This window comes from Anolis carolinensis, unplaced genomic scaffold, assembly GCF_035594765.1.
Source record: "Anolis carolinensis isolate JA03-04 unplaced genomic scaffold, rAnoCar3.1.pri scaffold_11, whole genome shotgun sequence".
In the NCBI taxonomy this organism is placed as follows: Eukaryota; Metazoa; Chordata; class Lepidosauria; order Squamata; family Dactyloidae; genus Anolis; species Anolis carolinensis.
In genome coordinates this window covers 1,161,158-1,178,774 of record NW_026943822.1, presented here as the reverse complement: position 1 = coordinate 1,178,774, position 17,617 = coordinate 1,161,158, and the positions used below count along the sequence as shown (strand labels likewise).

At 44.4% G+C, this 17,617-nt stretch overlaps 2 protein-coding genes across 4 annotated transcripts in view; one reads left to right on the top strand and one right to left on the bottom strand.

The window, feature by feature from the left end:
• Positions 1–8,834, top strand: part of LOC103281196 (uncharacterized protein C10orf95) — a 12,238-nt gene extending 3,404 nt beyond the window's left edge. For 2 of the 3 annotated variants that reach the window (XR_010000896.1, XR_010000897.1), the window contains 2 exons: positions 2,219–4,289; positions 7,545–8,834. Coding sequence is in view for 1 of the 3 variants with exons in the window: in XM_062963177.1 (XP_062819247.1) it covers positions 7,545–7,740 (196 nt within the window). In the remaining 2 variants the exon portion in view is untranslated. The remainder of the gene's footprint in view (positions 1–2,218; positions 4,290–7,544) is intronic. The other variant, XM_062963177.1, reaches the window with a different exon arrangement.
• itga11 (integrin subunit alpha 11) overlaps positions 6,469–17,617 on the bottom strand; it is a 98,229-nt gene continuing 87,080 nt past the window's right edge. Inside the window, exons 24-30 of the mRNA XM_062963156.1 lie at positions 17,065–17,155; positions 16,864–16,977; positions 15,206–15,292; positions 14,263–14,373; positions 12,655–12,750; positions 9,825–9,938; positions 6,469–7,928 (exon numbers count right to left, since the gene is read on the bottom strand). Of these exons, the coding sequence (XP_062819226.1) occupies positions 7,857–7,928; positions 9,825–9,938; positions 12,655–12,750; positions 14,263–14,373; positions 15,206–15,292; positions 16,864–16,977; positions 17,065–17,155 (685 nt within the window). The 3' untranslated portion in view covers positions 6,469–7,856. The remainder of the gene's footprint in view (positions 7,929–9,824; positions 9,939–12,654; positions 12,751–14,262; positions 14,374–15,205; positions 15,293–16,863; positions 16,978–17,064; positions 17,156–17,617) is intronic.

Here is a 17,617-nt window from a genome sequence, read left to right as displayed (position 1 = left end):
TTTAGAGATTCTATTGTTCTGTTTTTTTATTAGACCATAGTAATTATTGCACATGATATAAAGTAATGTTATGTATTAATTACTGTTTTTACGAATTTAGCATGCAAACATTGCAACATTTAGTTTGAAAACATTGACTACTAAATGGCAGACTGCCCTGGATAAGTGAAGCTTGGCTAAGTGAGAGTGTACGGTATTGTATGTTTGGAGGTCAAGTGTGAATGTTGCCATTGGCGAGTTTGATTAGCACTGAATGGCCTTGCAGCTTCAGTGCCTGGATGCTTCTTGCTTGTGAATCTGTTGATTATTATTGTTGTGGTTGTGATTGTTTTTATTATAACTGAGGTGTAGAGGAGGAGAAACTGAAAGTAATTGAGGGAGAACTCTTCCTACGTCCCGCCCCTCTGTACCTCCGTGGCCTCGGTGTTTCAATATCATCAAATAAAAGAAAGCTATAAAAAAGATAAAGAAATTGGATTTAGTATGGCTAATAATTTTTGGGACAGTCTCTTAAAAAGAAACAAAAAAGTTATAACAATTCTATATAATAAGTTATTAGAATGGAAGACAGAACCAGAAATTATAAAGGATTCAATGCTAAAATGGTCCAAAAATGTGGGCAGAATTATATCTATTGATGAATGGGAAAATATTTGGAACAGAAAGATGAAATATTGTTATTCTATAGAATTAAAAGAAAATTGGTTAAAAACAATTCATAGGTGGTATTTAACACCAAAAAAACTCGGATTAATGTACAAAGACAGAGATAAAAAATGCTGGCGATGTAAAGAACAGATAGGATCATATTTCCATGTATGGTGGAACTGTAAAGAAATTAAAAATTATTGGAAAGTAATTCACACGGAATGCAAAAAAATCCTCAAAATTGACTTTGATGGTAAACCAGAATATTACCTATTAGGACTTTACGACATGCAAAATCATGATAGAATAGAGCAGGGGTCCCCAAACTATGGCCCGGGGGCCACATGCGGCCCATCAAAGCAATTTATCCGGCCCGCACAGCGGTGGCTCCCTCCTCCTCCACCGAGTGCCTGCCTTCCAAAGCTTTGCTTGTTTATAATGGTATTTTAATTATTATTTAATTAATAATTAATTATTAAGGGGTGCTTTGCTAGTCCTTTTGGTGTACAAAGGCAGAAGGGAGTTGGACTGGATGTCCCAAGGGGTCGCTCCCAACCCTCTTTGTTATTATTATTATTATTATTATTATTGACACAAAGACACAGTATAACACAGCAAACGAGATATATAAGCTGTATATTGTATCACAAAATCTCAATTCAAATACTTCCAAAGCATTTAGGACTGTGTGATGTATTATTATTATTATTATTATTATTATTATTATTATTAACAACAACAGTGAGGCTGTGTGGCCATCTGTCAGGGGTGCTTTGCTTGTGCTTTTGGTGCACAAAGGCAGAAGGGGGTTGGACTAAATGGCCCAAGGAGTCTCTTCCAACCTTCTTTATTATTTTATTATGATTATGATTAACATTGAGACTGCATTTGTTCCAGTTTTGTTTTGTTTTTTTTTACTCAAAATAAGATATGTGCAGTGTGAATAGGATAGGTTAAAAAAAAAACTATAGTACGGCCCTCCAACAGTCTGAGGGACCATGATCTGGCCCCCTGTTTAAAAAGTTTGGGGACCCCTGGAATAGAGTCTCCAAAGGGAAAAGAGAATAAGATAAAAATGTATACATATGCTGTGACAGCAGCAAGAATAGTGACAGCTAAAAATTGGAAGAGCCCTGTCTGCCCCACAAAAGCAATTTGGTTGGGGAAATTAATGGATATTACAAATATGGACAAATTAACCTATTTGCTAAAAAGAAGTAATGGAAAGGTGATGAAAGAAACAGACTGGTCCGACTTTGAAGATTACCTAACGGAAGAACTCCTTTAAAAATCTATCCCTTACCTATGTATACCCTTAAATAATCCCCTAAATTAAATAATCCCCTTAAATAATCCCCTAAATTGTATTTAACCCACCCCCCATTCCTTATTCGCCCTTACCCCGATTATCCTAATCTTTCCGTCCCCCCCACTTCCCTTTAGGATACACAAGATGTTTTTTTTTTAAAAAAAAAAACCTTTAATAAAAATTATATGGAAAAAATAAAAACTTTTGATTGCATCACAAGTTGTTTTATGTTTTTTTGAATAACCTGTGGTTATTCTATAGGTGCTGTCCAATCCAGTTGTGGATCCAGGCGGGAGGCAGACTGCGTTGGATGATCCAGAACGTTGGATAAGCGAGTGTTGGATAAGTGAGACTCTACTGTATATAATGAGCAGAGCCTCTTACTGGGAGCAGGGGTCTCCAGCTGATGTCAAAGCAGCAAAGATGGAACTGTCTTTCCATAGAAACGTTGGAAGCTGGATGGACATGTTGGAAGACTCTTGGGGATGCGTCCTTGATGGAAGAAGAAGGGCTGCCCCTTGGAGCCTCTGTAGAGTCTTGTTGTTGTTGTTGTGAGTGTCATAATCTTCATCCTCATCATCATTATTATGGCGAAGCTGGATGGACAGTTGGAAGACTGTTGGGGATGGAAGAAGACTTGATGGAAGAAGGGCTGCCCCTTGGAGTCTCTGTAGAGTTTTATTATTGTTGTTGTTGTTGTTGTGAGTGTCATCATCTTCATCATCAGCATTATTATTATGGTGAAGCTGGATGGGCATGTCTGAAGACTCTTGGGGATAGAAGACTTTGAAGCCTTGATGGAAGAAAGGCTGCCCCTTGGAGCCTCTGTAGAGTCTTGTTGTTGTTGTTGTTGTGAGTGTCATCATCTTCTTCATCATCATCATTATTATGATGAAGCTGGATGGACATGTTGGAAGACCCTTGGGGATGGAAGACTTTGAAGACTTGATGGAAGAAAGGCTGCCCCTTGGAGCCTCTGTAGAGTCTTGTTGTTGTTGTTGTTGTGAGTGTCATCATCTTCTTCATCATCATCATTATTATGATGAAGCTGGATGGACATGTTGGAAGACCCTTGGGGATGGAAGACTTTGAAGACTTGATGGAAAAAGAAGGGTTGGCCCTTGGAGTCTCTGTAGAGTCTTATTGTTGTTGTTGTTGTGAGTGTCATCATCTTCATCATCAGCATTATTATTATGGTGAAGCTGGATGAACACGTTGGAAGACTCTTGGGGATGGAAGAAGGGCTGCCCCTTGGAGCCTCTGTAGAGTCGTATTATTGTTGTTGTTGTTGTGAGTGTCATCATCTTAATCATCATCATTATTATTATTATGGTGAAGCTGGATGGACATGTTGGAAGACTGTTGGGGATGGAAGAAGACTTGATGGAAGAAGTGTTGGCCCTTGGAGTCTCTGTAGAGTCTTATTGTTGTTGTTGTTGTTGTTGTTGGCGAAGCTGGATGGACATGTTGGAAGACTGTTGGGGATGGAAGAAGGGCTGCCCCTTGGAGTCTCTGTAGAGTTTTATTATTATTGTTGTTGTTGTTGTTGTGAGTGTCATAATCTTCATCCTCATCATCATTATTATGGCGAAGCTGGATGGACATGTTGGAAGACTGTTGGGGATGGAAGAAGACTTGATGGAAGAAGGGCTGCCCCTTGGAGTCTCTGTAGAGTTTTATTATTGTTGTTGTTGTTGTTGTTTTGAGTGTCATCATCTTCATCATCAGCATTATTATTATGGTGAAGCTGGATGGACATGTTGGAAGACTGTTGGGGATACGCCCCTGATGGAAGAAGGGTTGGCCCTTGGGAGTCTCTGTAGAGTCTTGTTGTTGTTGTTGTGAGTGTCATAATCTTCATCCTCATCATCATTATTATGGCGAAGCTGAATGGACATGTCTGAAGACTCTCGGGGATGGAAGACTTTGAAGCCTTGATGGAAGAAGGGCTGCCCCTTGGAGTCTCTGTAGAATCTTGTTGTTGTTGTTGTTGTGAGTGTCTTCATCTTCATCTTCATGATCATTATTATGGCGTCGGGATGCGGGGCAGGAAGTGCAGCTCCTCCTGGTTTGGTCCCCGGATGTGGGCGGGCAGCAGGAGGGGGCGGAGCTTGCCCTGTGGGCGGGGCCTGGCCCTTCCGGAAGGCCTACTCCCGCCCGGCCGCGCCTTGGCCTCGCCCAGGATAGGCAGTGGGCCGTCCATGTCGGGCCAAGCCAGGAGAGGCTGGAGCCGGCCTTGCTTCTGCATGACTCCGCCCGCCGCCTCCCGGTGCTCGCTGAGGGCCCACAACGGGCGCCTACTCTGCCTGCTTCTCTCCTCCGCCATGGCTGGGTGAGAAATGGGGGTCCGGGCAGGGAGGGGGATTGTGACGGGGGGGGGGGCTGTGTGTAAGGTGGGCCTCAGGTAAATAAAGTTTTATTGTTATCTTATTGTATGACACAGCAAACAAGATAGACATGCTGGATTTCGTATCACAAAATCACAAATACTTCCCAAGTGTCTAGGACTGTGTGATGTTTATTTTTATTATTATTTATAACACAGCAAACAAGATAGACATGCTGGATTTCGTATCACAAAATCACAAGTCGAACACTTCCCAAGTGTCTAGGACCGTGTGATGTTTATTATTATATATTATTATTATTATTATTATTATTATTATTATTATTATTATTATTGTATGACACAGCAAACAAGATAGATATGCCGGATTTCGTATCACAAAATCACAAGTCAAACACTTCCCAAGTGTCTAGGACTGTGTGATGTTTATTATTATCATTATTATTATTATTATTATTGACACAACGATGTTGTATGACACAGCAAACAAGATAGACATGCTGGATTTCGTTTCACAAAACCACAAGTCGAACACTTCCCAAGTGTCTAGGACTGTGTGATGTATTTTCGGATGATGCGTGCAGATCCCAGCAGGGTGGCCTTTTGCAGTTGGCAGATCGTAATTTTGTCAATGTCTATTGTTTCCAAATGCCGGCTGAGATCTTTTGGCACGGCACCCAATGTGCCCATCACTACCGGGACCACCTGCACTGGTTTCTGCCAGAGTCTTTGAAGTTATTATATATTATTATATATTATATTATTATATTATATTATTATATATTATATTATATTATTATATATTATATTATATATATTATTATATTATATATTATTATTATTATTATTATTATTATTATTATTATTATTATTGTATGACACAGCAAACAAGATAGATATGCTGGATTTCGTATCACAAAATCACAAGGCAAACACTTCCCAAGTGTCTAGGATCGTGTGATGTATTTTCGGATGATGCGTGCAGATCCCAGTAGGGTGGAATAATAATAATAATACAGTAGAGTCTCACTTATCCAACATAAATGGGCCGGCAGAAGCTTAGATAAGCGAATATCTTGGATAATAAAGAGGGATTAAGGAAAAGCCTATTAAACATCAAATTAGGTTATGATTTTACAAATTAAGCACCAAAACATCATCTTTTTCAACAAATTTGACAGAAAAAGCAGTTCAGTACACAGTAATGCTATGTAGTAATTACTGTATTTACGAATTTGGCACCAAAATATCACAATGTATTGAAAGCATTGACTACTAAAAGGCAGACTGCGTTGGATAATCCAGAACACTGTATAAGCGAATGTTGGGTAAGTGAGACTCTACTGTATTTTAAGTTAGGTAATGAAGATGTGTTGTTGAAGGCTTTCATGACTGGAATTGCCTTTGACAACAAATTGCAGGGTGGTTGTGTATATTTCGGGCTGTATAGCCATGTTCCAGAAGTATTCTCTCCTGACGTTTCACCCACATCTATGGCAGGCATCCTCAGAGGTTGTGAGGTCTATGGAGAAACTAAGCAAGGAAGGTTTATACAGTATATCTGTGGAAGGTCCAGGATGGGGGAAGGAACTCTTTGTCTGTTGGAGGCCAGTGTGAATGTTGTAATTAATCCCCTTGATTAGCATTAAATGGCCTTCCAAGCTTCATATCCTGGCCTGGGGGAATCCTTTGTTCAGAGTCATTAGCTGCCCCTGATTGATTCATGTCTGGAATTCTTCTGTTTTCAGAGTGTTGCTCCTTATTTACTGATCTGATTTTGGAGTTTTTTTTTTAATACTGAAGCTTTTTAATATCCTCAGAGTCCTTTCTTCCTTCCTTCTTTTCCCTTCCTCTTTCTCCCTCCCTCCCTTCCTTTCTCCCTCCTTCCTCCCTCCCTCCTTCCTTCCTTTCCCTCCCTCCCCTCCCCCTCTCCCTCAGACCCTCTTTGCACCCCACTTTTGCCCTTCCACATCCCGCAAGAGTTCCTTTTTCCGAGCGTGGCCGTATTCCCAGAAGGCATCTCCCAGGCTTCCCGGTAACTCTCACGAGGGACATTCCTTCCCTTGAATATCTCGTGAGTGGGAATGAAAGGGATGAAGGTTCCCCTTGAAATGGCACATCCGTCGCTCCTTCCAGGCGAGCCTTTGACAACACAAAACACATCCGTTTTTTAAAAGTTTTAATTTCCTTAAGAAAGATCTTATGGCTGCAGCATTTTTACATACGTGACTGCATTCAGCTGAACAGATATCTCATTTCCAGTCATTCCTATTAACAATAACGGCATAAATAACTACTATGCAGAAGAGGAAAAAAGGCCAAATCAATACCTTGTCATCATAGACAACTATCTATATATATAAAAGGGTAATGGAATCATGGCACCGGACAAAACAACTAAACTAAACACCCCACAACCTCGAAAATTGACAGCACAACCTCTCATCCACGCCTCTACGTTCATACAACAAAAAGAAAAATAAAGTCCTAGCCACAGCAACGTGTGGCCAGGCAAAGCTAGTATACATATAATACAGTTTGTTCCTTGTCTTGGTTGGTTTTGGAACTTGCACAACTTGCAGGCAAACACTTCAAACGGGTTCTTTTCAGATTCAGAATAAGTACATACATCTGAAGACAGAAGGTTTGTGTTAAGGTGCTCACAACGGGGTGGAGGTGCCTTTGTGGTCAGTGCATCCAAAGAAGGAGGGGATTGAAATCCCATCGCTCTTCCTTGTGAAGAGAAACAACTGGGAAAGAGGCCGAGGTGGGAAAGAAGATGGGTGTCAATCAACAGGGACACGTCTCCTGCACCCGGTCCTTGGCTTGGGTCCTTGGTCAGCTGTGGAACCTTCTGGGTCTGGAGGCGAAACACGCTTTGCTCTGCTGTTGATTGACTTGTGTCATGATCCTGCCTTTTCCTTAGAACGTTCTCCCGCCTTGCATGGCTCTTGGGTTCCTCCCTCCAGGCCCATCCGCAAGAGCCGTGCCGCTTGCACGCTGCGAGATGTGATGCCGGACAGGTCTTGGCTGGAAGGGCTGCTTGCCATGCTGAATGCGGCACTCTTGGGGGCAAATGCTATGAGTTGTGGGAGGAAAGCTCCCTTTGCAGAGACATCCAGCCACCGTGAAGCGGAGTCCGCTTTCTGCAGGATCATTCACGTGGAGTGGAGAATCCCTCCTGAGCAATTCCTCCTCTGTGGCACTTCCTCTGACTTCTCTCTCCTTTTCCCCTTGTAGATGTGACGTCTTCCTCCGGAAAGGAGGGTGTCCCGGGCAGGAGGGGCGTCTTTGCATTGCTGAGAGGTCAAGGGGTCTCGGGGCCGCCTCGCAAGGCACCTGGTCACTTTGGAGATGGAGGGACGGGTCTCCCTTCGGAGTCTGCTCTGTGTGCATCCAGTGTCTGAAGCAGAAGGAAACGGGGGACCCAGTGTGAAGAGCCTTGGCCTGGCATCGATGATGGGAGGAGGGAAGCCAAGCCGGGGGCCGGACCACCACACCGGGCAGCAGCGAGGGGTCACCGGGCGAGTCCCTTGGCGGAGAAGTAGAGCCTCAGTCCAAGTCCTTGCCGCTCTGGCCTGGATCGGCCCCTCGCTTGCGGTCGGCACTCTTGAAGAAGCCCAGCTGCAGACATGCGGAAAAGGACACAAAGGCAGAGGGGTCAGGGCTGCATCCAGAGGGAGGTGGCTGGACATTTAGACATTGGTTTGCTTGTTTACAGTGTTTATATCCCGCCCTTCTTTCTCGCCCCGAAGGGGACTCAGAGCAGATCACATTGCACATGGCAAAGCATTCAGTGCCATTAGACATACGACATCTTGTAAATCACCTAGAGCATCATGGATGGAGGGCGATTAATACAGTAGAGTCTCACTTATCCAAGCTAAACGGGCCGGCAGAAGCTTGGATAAGCGAATAACTTGGATGATAAGGAGAGATTAAGGAAAAGTCTATTAAACATCAAATTAGGTTATGATTTTACAAATTAAGCACCAAAACTTCATGTTATACAACAAATCTGACAGAAAAAGTAGTTCAATATGCTGTAATGTTATGTTGTAATTACTATATTTACGAATTTAGCACCAAAATATCATGATATATTGAAAACATTGACTACAAAAATGGCTTGGATTATCCAGAGGCTTGGATAAGCGAGGCTTGGATTAGTGAGACTCTACTGTAAGTAATTAAATGATGATGATGATGATGATGATGACATAGAGACACGTGTGTACGCCTTCCCCAGCACTTTAATGGGAACAACAGCTCTGGTATCTACCTCTCCCTGATGGTACTGACACTACTTGCACTTTTGGCCCAGTTCTTTTTGGAGCCAACCCAAAATTTTATCCGTATATTTATTGTATGTGACCTCATTTGTTTTATGATTTGTTTTATTGTCGATTGACTTATTTTATTGCTATGTTTTTATATTGTCTGATGTCTGGGCTTGGCCCCATGTAAGCCGCCCCGAGTCCCTTCGGGGAGATGGGGCGGAGTATAAAAATAAAATTATTATTATTATTATTATTATTATTATTATTATTATTATTATAGACAGACACAAAGGTCATTTAACATTTTCCAGCTTCATGAGAGTACACTCAATTCTGGCCACAGGGGAGCTGCCGCTTCATTAACCACTCGTGACACCCAGTCCTTGATGGAATACTTCCTCATTCCTTTCCACACGCTGCTGTTTTTAGTGGTGTCGTAACTTTGTTATATTAGCCTCCCTGCATAAAGCGGTACCTAATTTTTCTACTCAACAGATGCAACTGTCTTTCAAGCTCCTTAGGTCAACAGTGAGCTAGGCTATTAAATGGTCGGGAGCTCAATCCGACCCGGGCTTCGATCTCCTGTCAGTCATGATTTATTGCAGCTGGCTACTAACCATATTGGTTTCAACTTGTCACATTTTGTTTCTGTTTTGTGCTTGGCCCCATGTGGAGATGGTGGTGGGATAGAAAAATAAAGTGTTATGATGATGATGATCATTCTCTGGGCAGGAGTGACAGGTAACCCTCTGGGGCACCTTCCTTCCTATCGGCCACTGTGTAATTGGCAAACCAGATGTAGATGCAATAGGTTAGAGCAGGATAACACAATGGTAGGAAGTCGCCAGCAGTTTTTCATTCAACGGTTGGTTCCTTAAAAGTCTCAGATAAAGATATAATCTCTTCACCGATGTGGCCCACTGTGAACACTGCCCCAGGTCAGGTCCTGGTTCACAATGTAGCGCCCAGGAACTTAAAACTGGCCACCCGCAATCAGTGAGAAGATGCAAAAAATATTATTTTTGCCCCAAATACGATTGTTGTTATGCTTATTTCTACCTCACTTTTTCTCTCCACAAAGACTCAACTGTGCCAAATACTGTGGTCGGACTGGACTGTATATTCCCAGGATCCATCTTCCACCCGAGAGCCGTGTTCCTAGTTGTGTGTGTCATCAGACAGACAGACAGACAGACAGACAGACAGACAGACGCAGATGCGAGGACCGAGGGCACCCTACCTTCCAGAGCGCCAGCACTAACAGCCCCAGCAGCAAGAGGCCACCCAGTGTGCTCCCGATGATGATCCAGGTGGGCACCTGGGAGTCCTCCACCTTGGAGATTTCAAAGACGATCTGCAAGAGTGGTAGACAAGGCAGGCGTGAGTGTGCGGCTCTTCGGATGGACCCAGTTACGACCAAGGAATATTGAAAGAAAGGGAAGAAAAAAAGAAGAAGAAGAAGAAGAAGAGGAAATGGAAGCAGCAACAGCGTCTGGTTTGTCTTAAGCTGATCTGACCGTGTTCAGACTTACAAGGAGCACTGCTTGACTCTCAAGCAAAGAGTGTGTGCTAGAAATAATATACGAAAGCAGACTGGCACAACCTGGGGACCACAACCAGACCCAGTGAAGACCAATCTCTGCCCTTGCGCTTTGCTTCTCTGCCGCTGAGTGCGCATGCCCTGTGTGGAATGCATATCACCACGCTAAAACCTTGGAGGTGGCTGGTCACATTCAGAAAGAGCTTGAACACCTGGCTCTTCACTCAGGCCTTTGGATAAAGATTGGTCATCCCCATAACAGTCCTGTATCCGTGACCATTTTCCTACCGGTTTGGACTTTTTACTTTTGTCAACTTGATTTAGACACAGCAGGGTCTACTCCCATCCCAATTTGCACTTCCAAGATTTTGCAGCACTTTATCAGCCACCTCGTGTTTACAATATTTATATGGTGCACCTTACCCAGTCTACTTTCACAACCTCTCCGTTTTAATCCATATTTTTATTAGTTTTTGCCATTTATTTTTATTGGGTAATGCTTAAATTTTTATAATTGTGCATGTCTCTTGTCTATTGTTGTGTTTTATATTGCGATTGTTTTTATTTGGGCTTGGCCCCATATAAGCTGCCCTAAGTCCTGTTTGGGGAGATAGAGGCAGGGTATAAAAATAAAATTATTATTATTATTATTATTATTATTATTATTATTATTATTATTATTATTATTATTATTTATTATAACACAGCAAACAAGATAGATATGCCCAAATGCCGGCTGAGATCTTTTGGCATGGCACCCAATGTGACCATCACCACCGGGACCACCTGTACTGGTTTCTGCCAGAGTCTTATTATTATTATTTTATTGTACGACACAGCAAGCAAGATAGACATGCTGGATTTAGTATCACAAAATCACAAGTTGAACACTTCCCAAGTGTTTAGGACTGTGATGTATTTTCGGATGATATGTGCAGATCCCAGTAGGGTGACCTTTTGCAGTTGGCAGATCGTGATTTTGTCAGTGTTTATTGTTTCCAAATGCCGGCTGAGATCTTTTGGCATGGCACCCAATGTGCCCATCACCACCGGGACCACCTGCACTGGTTTTTGCCAGATAGATGGGCAGAGTGAGTTGATCTGACTGCCTTGCTATTCTGTATTTCCTTCTTTATTCCATTGGAAAGGACTTCTGCCGAATGCCGGGAGAGGGCACCAGCCTCCCACTTTCTCCGCTTAAGGAAACTTGGAGGCAAAAAGTGTGCCGGTTAGTTCAATGCGTGGCGCACAATCCTCTGCTGCCTGCAAGATATGAATTAAAGGCAGAGCCCTTTTCTCCCTCATCACATACACACACCTTTCCTCATTCATGCCTAATCACACTACACAACACGGGTTTTGTTCCTGGGCTAGAAATGTCATTTCCTAATTGGTTCCATCATAAAAACATGGCAAAAGTTTATAAAACTGCCAAAACTTTGCTTTCGCAGAACATCCTGCAAACATTCAATGCCACAACTACTGCACTTAATATCAAAAGTATAAAATGAGGATAACATATTCATTATAATAAAAATTCCAAATTAGAAAAAATAAATACATTTAAACACAATACTCGATAAAAACATTATTGCACAGAGCAAGCGTATACCTGGACTGAATTAAATGACCAAGTTGCTGAAAATGTTCCGTATTTGTTGAAGTTTCCCTTAGACCAGTGATGGCCAACCTATGACACGCGTGTCAGCACTGACACCAAAGCTGCAAGGTTCAACCATGCCGCATGCAGATTGATTGGGTGACTATGTCTTTTGTGGCCAAATTTGGTGTGATTTGGTCCAGTGGTTTTGTTTTTACTCCATGGAAATTATGCACATTACACACACACACACACACACATATATATAATCATTCTATTATTCTATTATTATTGTATATTATTATATTATTATTATATTATTCATTATTCATGACTACATTGAAACTACAATAGAGAGAAATCAGCGTGGAAACTGCAAGAGGTCCCATAGATTATTGTACATGGAAATAATGGTAGTAAATAGTTTTTGATTTATTAAATACAGTTATATATTACAATTATATATTTTTGTTATTTAAACTATATATATTGTGAAATTATGGTTTTTTTCTCGAAGTGACACACCACCCAAGTCATGCTAGGTTTTTTGGTGAATTTTGACACACCAAGTGCAAAAGGTTGGCCATCACTGCCTGAGACCATGGCTGCTCTGGGGTGACAATAATGTGAATTCCTCCAGAGAGGCGCCTGAGCCCCAAAGGCCTGAATCTGGTGGGTAAATACTCAGCCAAGGAGCCCCAGGGTATGAATGGTTTTACGGAAAGTGTTGGCCATCGTTTAATAGTTGATTCAATGCTCTGTTCTCGTCGGGATGGATTTGGGGAGGGAGTTCGGCCCCTCCTTCCAGATCCAGACTCCCAGCCCAATTGCAAGGTGAATCCCGTGTGTAACTACTGTGGAAGTTCCAGGTCGGTTGCAACATGCCAGGAGTCGGGGTGTCATCCGTCCTCCGGGCAAGGCCCCGCTCACCTGCCGGCTGGGATCCTCTTCTCGGAAGACGAAGGCGCTGCGGAAGCCTCTCTGCAGAGCGGCATGGATCACCAACCTCAGAGACTTGAATCTCATCTGGAAAGGAAAAGAGGGAGAATCTGACCCGGCACGACTTCCTTCCATTTTGGGAAATAATACAAGCCATGCTCCGGCAGAAGGTGTGTTCTTTTCCGACCACTTTGTGGGAAACTAGGTTTTACGACCAGAGGAAGCATTGATTCTTAACGGCGGCCAGTCTGGGCTTGATTCCAAAGGAGCTCTCCAAGGTGCTGGGCCAGTTTTGGAGATGATGTCCAGCACTTTGGAGAACTTCAAAGGCCAGGATGGGATCTCTTCTCAGACCCGTGGGCATAAAGATGTGGCCTGAAACTGCTCTTTAGAAGTTTGATTTCATCACCAAATTTGGGTGAGATCTGGGGGCTGGAGCACGGAATAAAATGGCACCCCCGTTGCTTAATTGGTGGCTATGTCCAGCGGCAGAGAGTTCCACAGGGCCATCATACCCGGCTTCGACAACATCAGGCCACATGAGATGCTAATTTGATGTTTTTGTTTTGCTCAAGGAACCAGAGGCCTCCGCTGATCAAGGCACGTGCTTTCCCTCCTCCGAACCTTCTTTCCTTACTTTGCAAACCCACAATGCACTGGGGACATGCAAGGAGGGAAGAGGGGTGAACAGAGAAAGGAGTGCCTCTACTTCCCCCTTGGTCTACTATACGAGGTCTTGGGTGTCAAGGCAGGGGAGGGGCCCAGAAGGGATGCAGCTGCACCCGGTTTATTCTGATCCGCTCCCCGCTTGGCGTCCCGAAAGCAATCTCTGTCGATGTGGCACCCACCGGGAAGCGTGCGCCGGCAAAGGACGAGACAAGAGGTTTCAGTCAGCGAGAGAGACGGCATGATGGCCATGCCAGAATATTGGAAAGGATGCCATAATGAGGAGAAGGGAGCAGGGTTTTCTGCTGCCCTGGAGACTCATTTTCTGCTGCCCTAGAGACTCATTTTCTGCTGCCCTGGAGACTCATTTTCTGCTGCCCTGGAGACTCATTTTCTGCTGCCCTGGAGACTCATTTTCTGCTGCCCTGGAGACTCATTTTCTGCTGCCCTAGGGACTCGTTTTCTGCTGCCCTAGAGACTCATTTTCTGCTGCCCTGGAGACTCATTTTCTGCTGCCCTAAGGACTCATTTTCTGCTGCCCCGGAGACTCATTTTCTGCTGCCCCGGAGACTCGTTTTCTGCTGCCCTGGAGGCTCATTTTCTGCTGCCCTGGAGACTCATTTTTTGCTGCCCCGGAGACTCATTTTCTGCTGCCCTGGAGACTCACTTTCTGCTACCTTGGAGGCTCACTTTCTGCTGCCCTGGAGACTCACTTTTTGCTACCCTGGAGACTCACTTTCTGCTGCCCTGGAGACTCACTCTCAGCTGCCCTGGAGACTCATTTTCTGCTGCCCTGGAGACTCACTTTGGGTTGGGCTTTTCCTGCCTGACGGGGGGCTGGACTGGATGGCCTTTGGGTTCCCTTCCAACTGTATGACCCTGTGACCCTCTTGGGCCTGGAGAGCCCTGCCTGCCCGCTTTGGAGGCCCTTACCGCCCTCAGCGACTTCATCCAAAGGTTGCCGGACAAGAGGAAGCTGACTTCTCCATTGGCCGCTAGGTTCACGCTGCAGTCGATGGAGATCATGTCCGAATTGCTGCGATTCTGGAGGAAAAGGGGAGAAGAGCGGAGGCATCGTCGGACGGATGGACGGACGGACAGATGGACATGCCCTGCGAATCCTCCCTCATGCCCCGTCCGTCTGGCCCAGTTCCCCAACCCTCCCATTCTGCGTAAGGTCCAGGGCGGGAGAAAGAAAGAAAGAACACGTGTCTGTTGGAGGCCGTGCACAACCTCTGAACACGCCTGGCACAGATGTGGGCGAAACGTCAGGAGAGAATGCTGCTTCTGGAACATGGCCAGGCAGCCCGAAAGACTCACAGCAACCCATGATTCTGGCCATGAAAGCCTTCGGCAATACAATAATAATAATAATAATCTATTTTTATTTACATATACAGTAGAGTCTCACTTATCCAACCTTCACTTATCCAACGTTCTGTATTATCCAACGCAGTTTGCCTTTTAGTAGTCAGTGTTTTTGTAGTTGATATTTCAATACACTGTGAAGTTTTGGTGCTAAATTCGTAAATACAGCTATTACTACGTACGCTACCGTGTATTGAACTGCTTTTTCTGTTGATTTGTTGTAAAACATAATGTTTTGGTGCTTAATTTGTAAAATCATAATGAAATTTGATGTTTAATAGGCTTTTCCTGAATCATTTTCGCTTATCCAACATTCTGCCGGCCCGTTTATGTCGGATAAGTGAGACTCTACTGTATAAAGCAAACATTCAGTGCCTTTTTTATGCAGTTGAATCAGCTTTTCCCATGTTTTTTAATGGCAGAACCAATTAGGAAATGATGTTTGCAACCCAGGAACAAAAATGGTGTCACATAATGTAACGTGAACCAGAAGCGGGGCTGGGCTTACCAGCTGGGGATGGCGGCCCAAGTCCTCATCCGAGGGCGCCCGGCGGTAGTCCGTATTGTTGCCCCCGATGTGGCATTTCGTGGTTCCCTGAGAGACGGACAGAGAGAAAAAGAGACGGACGGGCCTTGAGAATAACTCCATAACGGAAATTGTGACTTTATGGCTACGAGGATGCCAGCAACAGTGGTCCCGTGAGGAGGAAGGGCTATTTCGTGGCTGTCATGATCTCCGATCTTTGACATCTCCGGACACAGAGCAAGCGCTGACAAAGAACAGATGCCAGCCATAAAACGGGCCAGCCATAAAACCTCAATGACCCTCTGGTATGTGAGAGCCCCTATATAAATGGGCTACAGAGAAGATTCTGGTATTCTGTACAATAATGATGTCATGATCTCCGATCTTTGACATCTCCGGACACAGAGCAAGCGCTGACAAAGAACAGATGCCAGCCATAAAACGGGCCAGCCATAAAACCTCAATGACCCTCTGGTATGTGAGAGCCCCTATATAAATGGGCTACAGAGAAGATTCTGGTATACTGTACAATAATGATGTCATGATCTCCGATCTTTGACATCTCCGGACACAGAGCAAGCGCTGACAAAGAACAGATGCCAGCCATAAAAGGGGCCAGCCGTAAAACCTCAATGACCCTCTGGTATGTGAGAGCCCCTATATAAATGGGCCAAAGAGAAGATTCTGTACAATAATGATGTCATGATCGCCGATCTTTGACATCTCTGGACACAGAGCAAGCGCTGACAAAGAACAGATGCCAGCCATAAAACCTCAATGACCCTCTGGTATGTGAGAGCCCCTATATTAATGGGCTACAGAGAAGGTTCTGGTATTCTGTAGAATAAAACCTGTTGGAATCTACCAGCGTGTGTCTTGGTGCTTTATTGTATTCGAAGACTGACCCACAGCACAACTGGAAGAAGAGAACCTAACAGTGGCCTTGCCAAGCAGCAGAAGGCCTGCCGGTCAAACCTTGGGGCGATTCCTATCTCTCGGCTCCGGCCGTTTTCCCTTCCTGTGCGGAGAGGGTGGCGCATTGCTGGAGACATCAGAGAGCCATGAAATTCCAGCCATTAAAGCCTTCGATAAGACAAAGCTAGGGTGCATTTAAAGGTAAAGGTTTCTCCTGACGTTAAGTCCAGTTGTGTCTGACTCTGGGGGTTGGTGCTCATCTCCATTTCTGAGCCGAAGAGCCGGCGTTGTCCGTAGACACCTCCTAGGTCATGTGGCCACTGGCGGGACTGCATGGAGCGCCATTACCTTCCCTATTGATCTACTCACATTGACATGTTTTCGAACTGCTAGGTTGGCAGAAGCTGGAGCTAACAGCGGGTGCTCACTCCGCTCCCCGGGTTTGAACCTGGGACTTTTCAGCCTGCAAGTTCAGCAGCTCAGTGCTTTAACACACTTTGCCACCGGGGCATTTACACCACCAAATTAATGCAGTTTGACACCCCTTCAACTCCCATGGCTCAATGCAATGGGATTCTGGGAGCTATAGTTCTGCAAAGCGTTTAGCCCAGGCGTTTTGGACTTCAACTCCCACAACTCCCACCAGCCTCAGCCACTTAAGCTGCTTGTGTTTTGCTTCCACATGGACGTTTCCCGTCCGCTTGGGACCCCGAAGGGAGGCCTACCTCATGGACCCGGAAGCCGGAGAGCTGCAGAAGCCGGTTCCCTCCTCGCGTGGCCACCGGGACCGTGATCTTGATGGCCACGCCATCCACGGGGAAAAGGCCCAGGTTCTGGAGCTGGAAGGGTCAACGCAACACAACAGGGCTGCTGCCTTTCCGCAAGGCAGAGCCCCCCGCTCCCAATGCACCCCGAATCCGGTTTACCTTGAAGGTGCCGTTGAAAGGCGGGCCGATGCTGTCGTATCTCTCCAGGGAACGGTTGGGTTTGACCTCGTAATAGTCCTGGCTGGAGCTCCTGGAAGTCACAGGGACCAGAGTTTGGAAAAGCCACAGCGCAAAAGACCTTCCTTCCTGCCCAGGTCATGGACGAGACGGTGGTCACTCGTCCCAAGTTAAAAGCAACCAGATCTCACATTGCGACATTAGAGCCACTTCACCTCCATAACTCTGACATGTCACAATTGCAAGAAACATATCTTTGATAGGATTGCTGTGAGTTTTCCGGGCTATTATTATTATTATTATTATTATTATTATTATTATTATGGTGGGATATAAATAACATTATTATATTGTATGGCACAGCAAACAAGATAGATATGCTGGATTTCGTATCACAAAATCACAAGTCAAACACTTCCCTAGTGTCTAGGACTGTATTATTATTATTATTATTATTATTATTATTATTATTATTATTATTATTATTGTGGTGGGATATAAATAACATTTTATCATTATTTATTTTTTATTTATT